Source organism: Trachurus japonicus, chromosome 15 (assembly GCF_045865225.1).
Source record: "Trachurus japonicus isolate A0001 chromosome 15, Traja_1.0".
Taxonomy (NCBI): domain Eukaryota; kingdom Metazoa; phylum Chordata; class Actinopteri; order Carangiformes; family Carangidae; genus Trachurus; species Trachurus japonicus.
This window is the reverse complement of record NC_140921.1, coordinates 13,308,579-13,318,910: the sequence shown is the minus strand read 5'-3', so window position 1 is coordinate 13,318,910 and position 10,332 is coordinate 13,308,579. Positions and strand designations below refer to the sequence as shown.

At 43.4% G+C, this 10,332-nt stretch overlaps 1 protein-coding gene across 3 annotated transcripts; it reads right to left on the bottom strand.

The window, feature by feature from the left end:
* Window positions 1–845: 845 nt before the first annotated feature.
* LOC146973308 (monocarboxylate transporter 9-like) lies at window positions 846–8,734 on the bottom strand. 3 transcript variants are annotated; one of them, XM_085799756.1, is made up of 6 exons: window positions 8,505–8,734; window positions 6,893–7,150; window positions 5,078–5,221; window positions 4,048–4,143; window positions 2,722–3,600; window positions 846–2,512 (listed from the first exon to the last, which is right to left on the bottom strand). In XM_085799756.1, the coding sequence occupies exons 2-6, from the start codon at window positions 7,089–7,091 to the stop codon at window positions 2,328–2,330; spliced, it is 1,503 nt and encodes a 500-aa protein (XP_085655882.1). In that variant the 5' UTR covers window positions 7,092–7,150; window positions 8,505–8,734; the 3' UTR covers window positions 846–2,327. The 3 variants fall into 3 exon arrangements, with proteins under 3 accessions (XP_085655882.1, XP_085655881.1, XP_085655880.1); XM_085799755.1 differs by lacking the exon at window positions 8,505–8,734 and adding an exon at window positions 7,952–8,393; XM_085799754.1 differs by lacking the exon at window positions 8,505–8,734 and adding an exon at window positions 7,267–7,363.
* Between the last annotated feature and the right edge of the window lie 1,598 nt (window positions 8,735–10,332).

Sequence of the window (10,332 nt, the reverse complement as noted above, 5' to 3'; positions counted from 1 at the left end):
GAGAATGTTTATGTTGCTAGTCACGTGTCAAAATGTAACCATGGCGACCTGAAGTGGGGTTGCCAGGAGAAGGACAAGCAGGAAAGATGCTCACGGTAATAAAGCACACACACCAGCTGACTGTATGTATGAATACTCTCCTTATACTTAAGAGTAGCATGCAAAAGTTTGGCCACCAAAGATTAAATGATCTCCAAAAGGCATAAAGTTACAGATGACACATTCCCTTTACATTTTAAACAATATTAATATTTATTTATTTATTTCCATATTTTTTCTATTTTCAAAATGACAGAAAAGGAAAAGGGACCACAGCAAAGGTTTGGCACTCTGCATAGTTACTACCTATAGTTAGTAGCACCCCCTTTGGAAACTATCACAGCGTGTAAATAGTAGGCTAAATAGCTTGTCGGATACCTCGGTCAAAGTTCATCTGAGAGCTGAAGTCTCGTGGATGTCCCGGGTGCTGCTTTCCCTTTCTCACTCTGTAGAAATCAAAAAGAATACACTGATATTGTTTAAAATATTGCAAAAGAGTGTTTCATGTTTAACTTTATTCCTTTTGGAGATCATTTAATCTTCCACTTGCTTAACTGTTCACATTAATGGAAAATTTGACCAGACTGGAAACTTTTGCATGCCACTATCCTATCGCCAGAGAGGGGGTTGAACTTTTCACATGAGAGGAATATGAAATCAATATTGTTCATTCAATTTATATTTTCATGGCAGCTTTGCCCAGCTGGTTCTGACAAACATGGTGGCAAAGTTATTTTTACCGTTTCTTTACAAGTTATAGTTCACCTCCATGATAACATGTCTTGCAAACATACACACTCGACATCTTTAATCCAAATACATTTTTATTGGCACTTTTAAATAAAAGAATAAATCGGAAATACAGACATAAATATCATAATACTGGCATAAAAAAATAAGAGTAGCTAAAAAGGTGACAAACAAATATACTGTATCTTAGTACTAACTGTACCTCATCTGCACCTTTGTCGATATCCTCTACAGACATGGAAAGCAAACACTAATGTCCAAGATTCACTCCTACACCTGATACTGGAGCTATCAAAAAGACATTTGTAGTGGTCTATTTAACAACATTCAAGTGATTCTAAAAGTCTGTTGCTCTTTAATTACAGTTATCACAATAATCAAGTTCCAACTTTAAAAAAAAAGAAAAGAAATGACAGCCCTATGGCCAGTTTTGTGCATATAAATGTCAACTAGCACATATAAACTTACAAATAATGCTAATACAAAAGTTTTATCAAACGATGCACACATATAAACTTGTGCATGTATGCGAACATGCATGTGTAGACACATACACACACAATGCACACATGAACATACAGTACATGTATACACAACATGATGGGAAAGGACCAGCCTGGTCGAAATGAACGCCAACAGAGGTGATGATAATCATGCCTCAGGAGAATCAACGTGCTTTCAAGGTTGGAATTGCAGTAGGCTCTCTTCAGTGTTTTTACATGTTTTTGAATCAGCCTAACTTATTCGAAAAGTGTCTGTCTGATCCATAAACAGGAGGTATGTGAAGCTCAAACCATGTAAAAAAACATATAAAATGAGTCAATGCACTTGAAAACAAAAATCTATAAAGCAAGGCTTTTGTATTGTTCCAACAGGCATTATGTGTTGACAGGCATTGACTATCATTGATGCTTTGGTAAGATAGATAATGGTGCAACTGAGATATATATTAAAACCAAAATACAAAATAAAAATGTGTTGCTAAAATTATGATTATCAAAAAAGGCTCCCTCCTTCATTCAAATCCCTGTATTCTCTTGGAGATTTTGTGTAGGCCTATTTGCAGAGTGGTTTTAAATGTTGTTGATGTGTAAAATTAACCACCATTTTTACTACTTGTTTTTCCTCCCAGCATTAAGAATGGCACCATTTCTCTTTTTTTCAGCGCTACTGTGAGGTTTACATAAACACAGTGTAGAATTTGGGAGTTGAACAGTATTGTTCAGGTTGCCTCGTAAAATGAGGCAATAATAATAATGATTAAAAAAAAAATCAACACAGGCATCAGACTTAAACCTTTGAAAGATCTGCAGTGTAAGGTCTGAGCCGGAGAAATGCAGGCAAAGTACAGAGAGAAAGCCTGTATTTCAAAACCTCTGCAAGTATTTTGGTATTTTAAAATCTGGCAGCAGAAATAAGGGGGGAAACCCCTGTTTACTCAAGGAAAAAAAATCCTGCTAGAGGCGGTTCAGGTACAGTTCATCAGCGGTAAGTTGCTGGGGCAGTAGGGACTAGATCCTTCTGAAAAGTGCGCATATTCAGGCTACAGAGGCAACTTTGTCACAGTTGCTGGTGTAATGGACGTCTGGTCGGTCTTTTTCGGCGGGTTTCCTGTTCCAGCAGGGAAGGGTGAGCAGAAAGAGAATGCATGCTCCCAGCACAACGACGCTCCCACTAAAGTAGAACGCCAAATCGTAGGACTGTGTCCAGTCGAAGAACCACCCTGGAAAGTGATGAGAAAAACACACAGTCAGCAAGGATTCCTGCCAGATGCAGCACTCGGCTAAATATTGACAAACTGGCTCCTAATTGAGAATGACAAGCCCTTTGCCTTGTTCTGCCTGTCTGCCGAATTTAACATTTTGATTTTTGAAATGTCTCTGATAGCATGACCTTACAACAAGTCAAGATTGACACAGACAGCTCTCTTACCTACAACAGGGGGTCCAAGCATGATCCCAAATCCCCCGAAAAACATGAGGATGCCATGGGCTTGGGTCAGCCTGTCCAAACCGACGATTGTAGTGGTAACGTAGGAGGTAAGGGACCAGTTTCCAGAGAAGAAACCCAGCACGGCAGTTAGGATCTGAAGTCCCAAATAAGTCTTAGTCATAGGGATGAGGAAAAGTGCCAGACCTCCTGCAAACATGGTGAAGCCGTACAAATAGATGCCGTTGATCCACCTGATGTCCACCAGGACACCTAGCGCTAGTTTACCCACGCAGGTGGCGATGGCACCTATTGATACCAAAGGAATGACACTAACTTCTTCAATGAGTCCTTCACTCTGCGCCACGTCTTCTATAAAGAGCACAGGAGGGAACGCCCCCAGGCTGAACAGGAAGACACCAATACAGAAGGCAACCATGGCTTGGTCCTGCAGGATCTCATACATGGAGTGCATATACCTGGAGTAAGCCTGCTGTTTCTTTTTGATGACTTTCATGATGGCTAACCCAGCCAGGAAGCCGCCGCTCTTCTTCTCCGTCTGAATGGCCAGGTCCTTGGAATCGATGGTGATGAGCAGCTCTTTGACCATCAGACTTTTCTCCGGAGTGGTTTCGATGGAACCCGCTGCGATCTTCAGGTCGTCCAGCTGGGGCTTCTCAAAAAGCTGCTCCTCTGTGTTTCGCGACAGGGCGGCCTTCTGTTTGAGGTAGTACCCTGGCATGTTAAGGGGCCTCATGAAGCCGGCACATGCCATGAGGTTCAGCGCGACAGCACCGATGATTAGCAGGCAACCGTCCAAGCCGTACAACACAATCAGCTCGTTCTGCGCGGAGGCGTAGATGAATGCTCCAACGCTCGTGCCTGTGTGAGGTAGAGGAACACAGGATTTCAGTACTTGTGCAATGAAAGTCATTTTATGTGAGTCCAACGTATTTCAAATGATTTCGATGCCATGCATTTTTATTAGTAAAAAAATGAGGTAATCCTGATGAAATCTGTTGCAGTCGTCTATCATCTCTGTCTTCCCTGACCATATCTGTCTTTTTTTAAACTGCTACTATTGGAGCCAAAGAGTAACCTAACACCAGCTCTATACAGCATCAGAGTATAAAGTTATTACCAGTTTGGATTCTCATCTGAACCCGATCTGGTCACATTCCTACCTAACAGACCACTCCCCCTTTGCTTCCCTAGAGATGTTTACCTTGGCTTCAAAAGCTAATACATGAAAGAAGTATGGAGAACTGGTGTGCACCCAGAGGGCTCTGAGCACCCAGAGGGCTCTGAGCACAGAAGGGGCAGCAGTACCTGTGGTGACAATGCCAAGGGCAAGGCCGCGTCTCTTGTCAAAGTACTGACAGGTGATGGTCAAGGTGGCTGCGTAGACCAGACCACAACCCAGGCCTGTGGTAACAGAGACGACAAGGACAGACAGGAGAAGAATTTCCATTAGTTCAGTTGAAAGCGGTATCAGCTTCTCACCTCTAAAAATATATGAGATGAATTCAATTGCACAATGCATAAAGGGAAATTGTGTTATGTTTCACTTAAATTTCTTCCAAATATGTATATTTGTCTACTACTTTGCTACTTTCTATAATGATATTTGATATAAGGACACGGTGAGAAGTAAACAAGCTGCACGTGCATGTACAGCTACAGCCAGGGTCTAAGAAGGGCATCTCTAAAAATAAATGACTGTCTTCAAATATGCATGGCCGCCCCTCTCCAGTACTGCCTGTGCGATAGACAGTGCTGACTGTAAGGGGTTCACCAGGATTAAACAGGCTGGGCTGTCACTTAATGCACGATAACAGGTGGTGTTGGGCCTACGCAGACTAAGACTGGTGAGGGTGCAGAGGTAATAAAGGGTCACACTGGGATAAGGCTAAGCAGTAAATGTGTTTTTTTTTTCTGTCAACATCCCAAACGATGCTGCTATCAAATAAACGGCACAAAGCTCAAATGTTTATCTTGTCTCAGGGCCGACTGTACATAGTCAGTAGCTGTGATATTCATTAACTGATAATAAAGGAAATTGTCAGCCTTTGATGTTACATAATACTGTAGTTGGACTTGACATGTCCCCCCTGCTTGTGTGAAATGATTATACAATGTGTTACGAGATTGTCATATGTTTGAAGGATAAGAAGCTTAGTTAACTGCCACAGCAACATCAAACACATTTTTTTCTCAGACTGACAATAGCTTAGCCTGCACCTTACAGTCTGTCTGACTGTCAGGTTAATTAGGTCTCCAGGCTGGTTCCAGCATTAACCTTGCAGGCTTGTCTTTAGTAGAGTACACTACAGTATAAAACACACAAGTGGTTCCTTACCAACCACAATCCCATAGGAAAAGATGAGGAACTGCACATTGGGAGCAAAGGCACTGAGCATCAGGCCGCCTGCCACCATTACCCCGCTGAAGATGGTCACCGGGCGAGCGCCAAAGTTGTCCACACAGGCACTGCACACAGGACCTGAGGGAGGAAATGGTACAAAGACAGACAGGAGAAGAGAATAAGGACAAAGAGAAAGAGAGAGAGTTGGGGAGTGGGAGATATACACAGAAAGGAAAGGTGAGTGGCAGAGGAACAAAATATTCAGGAAACAAAACTGCTTGATTTGCTGTATTGTGGACAACAAACACGGGTTTCTGGGAAAATCAGTGCTCATCTTACAAAACACTGACATATCACATTAGGCTCAAGCTGGCAACCTGTCAGACATGCTGTCACATCACTGAAGAAAACCATGTGAGGTCCAGTGTTTATATTTTACTTGAACCAGAATTATAATTGAACTCTTTGATATCCAGTACCCTTGAATTCCCCTTATAACTCAATTAATGTTTGGGAATTGCTGGCTCATTTATAATTTATAATTTATTGATCTCATTTATCACCTGCTGTTTGTTTTTTATTTCCTTATGCCACCTTTAGACTACAGGTACAAGGTGTATGTACTGAGTACAACGGTCATGTTTTCTCACTTCTTCCTGACTCCTCCAGTATCCTGAGGTTGCTTGACTAATACACTATGTGACATTTACAGTTTCCTTCCCCTCCAACCGGGGGGAAGACCCTGCTGTTGTGCAGCAGTAACTGCAGTGCTGCAGCTGTCTGATAGCTGGGACACGTGTCCAAGACTTGGCCAGGCCCGAGGCCAGACTGTCCAGTCATGATTTTCACTTCAGCCCTTTGAGAAACAAGACAGCGAGAAGTCAGGCTGTCAGGGAAACTGAAATGTCAGCCAAGACCACCATCTATCACTGCTCCTGTCTGCACAACATACATTAGTGGCTTTTAATGCTCATGTTTGTTTATTCACACTGTAGCTTTTACTGCCATTTTTTAGACTTCTCTTTTCTCTCTTTAGCCTTCAATCGAGTTCAAGAGTTTATATCCACAGTCTTGCTCAACAAACATGTTATTTGTTAAATCTCCCTGTTTCTCCCTGAATCTGTTTCTCAATCTGTCCTCCCTTTCCTCCCTCCGTGGTTAGATTACAGGCTAAGTGATCCTCCTACATTCATGGCTTGGATGACTTGCACTTGCATTGGCCTGCTAGAAAATCAATAACAGCAAACTCTGCTCTGGGAGCCACAAAGTGCTCTTCGTTGTGACAGCATTGTCTTTTTTTTCCCCCTCCATCCTACTGAAACATTACAGTGAGGAGAGCTCCCAGACACCTGTGGCTATAGTAAATGAATTCCTTGGAGACTTTGAACATGTATTGTGTCTGCTGTGTTATCAGTGGCATCATGCGGTATGATAATTGAGAAGGAAGTGGTGCGACAATAGGTGTAAAGGTGAGCGTTTAGGGCTCTACTTAAGAACTAAGCAGATACAGTATCTCTCACTCAATCGCTCATGTCAGCAGATATACTGCCCTAATGACATGCTGTGCCAAAATATCAATTTACGACTCACCATATAATCACCAAATGCTGAAAACAATCATTTCAATAAAAAAAAAAAGTGATGCAAGATTACACAAGTTTCTCTCAATTTCCATCTATCTCTCTAAACATGACTGTCAGACCCAGAACTCCCATCCTGTTCATCTGCTATTTAGTTTGGCTCTGATTCAGATTTTTTTAACCACACAGTGAACCCATGTCAAGCGTTATTAAATTGCATGCTACTCACTGGCAATAAGTCCCACTCCAGCCACAAGGGAGCCCACCCAGGCTGTCGTGCCCTTGCCCTCCTGGAAGGCATGCAGCCATTCGGGGTAGAGGACACCCACTGACTGGGGCGATCCGTAGGCCAGGAGCTGAGCCAGGAAAGAGGCGACGACAATCGCCCACCCCCAGCCTCCGTCCAGCACTTGATTAGATGGTGCCATGGTGCTGAGATTACTGCTGCCCTCTGGGATCTGCTACAGCTGTGACAGAGCAGAGGTTCCTGGGGAAGAGCATAACAACAAAACAGCAGAGAGAATAAATGTCAACAACAAGAGAAGATGACTGTGTGGAGCAGAGGACGAGTCACCACCACCACCATAACACTACAACACTTACACAGAGCCTTGATGTTGTGAAGGCTGCTGCAGCACTTGGCCTGGCCAGGCAGACAGGCAGGTCACCTGTGTGAGGTTCCTCTAAAAAGACTGACTGCAACTAAGACATAGCCAGCTGGCCCTTTTGTTCCTTTCTCTAAAACCACACCTTGGAGGAGGAGAAAGTAAGAAAACTGCACAGCTAGGTAACCCCCCCACTTCCCCCCTCCTGCACCTTTAACCCCCCCTCCTCCTCCATGATTCAGCCGTTGCTCTTAAGACACATAAGGGAGGCCTGTCTCCTGTGCTGACCAAGTTTTTCAGACCTCTTTCATGAATAATTTGTGGCCCAGAGCAACTTTATACATCCCTGCAGCAGCAACAGCTACAGCAGCAGCATCAGTTTGTTTACAGTGAGGCTTCATGGTGAGGGGAAAAAAGTTGGTGCAAAGCTCTTCAGATTTCAGACTTATTTATTGACAATGTAGGATTTTCTGCGTGTTGCCATAATACTTTTTTTTCTTTCCTAAAATCGAAGACAATAATATCCTGGAGAAAATGACTCGGCAACATCACCATGGACCAATTCTCATCATGTCTCCTCGATATTCATCGAAAACAACAACTGTCACGTGTCACACCTTATTTTTTCAATACGAACGTGAGCATATTTTGATGTTTCTATTAAAAACACATGCGGCACTCACCTCAGCATCTACACAAACGGCAGCAGGCGCGTGCAGAGCTGCGCGCTCTACGTGAACTTTCCATGTAGGATGGTTTCCCGATTAAAATCGCTGCTTGGCTACTTCAAATGACAATAACAAGAACGCGGAGGGAACTGATGCATGTCAGTGTGAGCTTGAGTCTACGCTGCCCGTGTCTACACAAAGCACCCCGCATCATCTATGCGCATTGAGCGTCCGTTTCAATCTGCTTTGTAGCCGGCGACAAAACCGGTTCAAAGCTGTTCTTGCTGGTCCAGCAGCAGCAGCAGCAGCAGCAGCAGCAGCAGCAGCTCGAACGCAGCTCCGGGAGGAAGAGCGCTGCTTCCTCTTGCGCGCCTGGAGCGCACAGCAGACAGAGGAGCACACAGTCTCTCCCCTCAGAGCTGAGGCGGCTGAGCTCTCTGAGCTACACTGTTTGTTTTGTTTGTTGGTTTGGGTTTTTTTTTTCTCCAGGATACATCTTGAATTTTAAATCACTGCAAACTCAAGGAGGAGCGTGCACAAGCACATGCACAAACACAAAACTGTTTACCTGACGGATGTCCGGGCCGTAAAACACAAATGAGAGTCTTATTTGGGTTGTTGATATAAAGCAACATAAAAGTTCGAATGTTTTTATATAAAAAAAAAAAAAGAAGAAAGGTATCTAGAACTGGAAATGAACCCACACTAGGCTACTTCTCTATTTATCTGTCTGCTCTGGTTGAAAGTTGCGGGTTCATGTGCTGACAATGTGAGCCGGGTGTATGGGCCACTTCTCTCCAGGAACATTGTTAATATCGCCATCAGGCCAGTCTGAACCGGTTGATGGATGGTAATAACAACACCACGGAGCACCAGCAGGGCGCACTGCCTGGAGTTCTGTCCTGGTGAGCGCTGGTTGATGCAACACATGCACAAAAACTATTCCATCTAAAACGTTAGCAGCCTTGGCCTGAATGAAAACAACAACAACACCAGTTTGATTAAACCTTTAAGACTGTGATAGAACGGCGCACGAAAAATCAGTAGCGTGCACGACAGTCTACCGTGCTGCCATCATGAGTTAAAAATAAACCTGCAGGGAATCCTGCAGGAAGGGAGGTAGATGTCTGCAGGATGTGCTGTGTTTAATACAGCGACTGTTACAGGACTAAAGTAGGCTATAATGGCACAATTACATCCCGGCAGAGTGTATCTTTAAAGTATATTCCAATTCTTATTCAATTTCTACACATTCAAAATTCTTTTAAAATGTGTTTTATCAGCTTTGACTAAACAGCACCTCCTTTCTGCTCAGAGAAAAACAAGGACTAGACACATATCCAATTACTTTGAAACGAACATTCACACTGTGATGTGAGAGCGGGAATAGTTGCTCCTTGTCACATGCAGTAGCATCATAAAGTTATACATCCGTGTGACTGCACCCATTCGCATAACCCCAGGTCAGAAAAGAAAGTGGGGCCATCTCTCCTCTTCTCTCTCCGTCAGAACAGTGAATGGACAGAAGAATCCAAGGAAAGGCTAACTTGAAAGGATAGGAAGCAGTGTAGGAAGGGGTGGTGGTGGGGTGGTTGGTGTGGAGAGCAGATCAGAGGTCAGCCTGGTTTTTCACAATGATTGCACCTAAAACTCTTCAGGAACTTTGATGCTTTTTCCCATAGCTAAGGTCTGCTGCCAGGAAGGGTCTTACAGAACAGATTTAGGCCCTATAATCCTCTTCTGCCTGAAAAATGAAGGGAAGAAAGAACAAGCGAGGCACAGTTAATTGTGCTCTACACTGGCATTACATTGACATGTTGCTCCAGACCAGTTTCAACCAGACATAGTGCATGTAGGGGACAGTGTGTATGAATCAGAGAGGAGGAAGGGTGGGGAGTGGATTACAGAGCCGCTATGATACACTTTGAACACCACCGACTAGAGCTACAATCAATGTCGTTGCTGCATTCCCCACTGCTTGCATAAGTTATTCAATACATTTACTGACACATTTCCCAGTGTTGTATATGGCCCAGTAAGTCTACTGGGTGAGAAAAGTGGTAGCGGTTTAATAACCTTGATTTTTTTTGCCCTCCTTTTCAATTTGCAGAGGTAATGAAGGCTGGAAATAAATTATTTATAGAGGCAATATAACTTTGAAAAGCCTGTTTCTTTCCTCTAATCATGATTTATTTGATAACTAATCTATGTTCAGTTGTAGCTGACAAGTCAATATCTCATGTCTAAGAGGACATGGGCCACATGAGGTCAAATGAAGTCTACTGGAGAGAAAAAAAAACTGGATCCACACCTTGTTCATCACAGTGATCCTGACGTTACAACATCAGGTGTTACCAGTGTCTCAAGGTGCAGACACTGTAGACCGAAAAAATTAA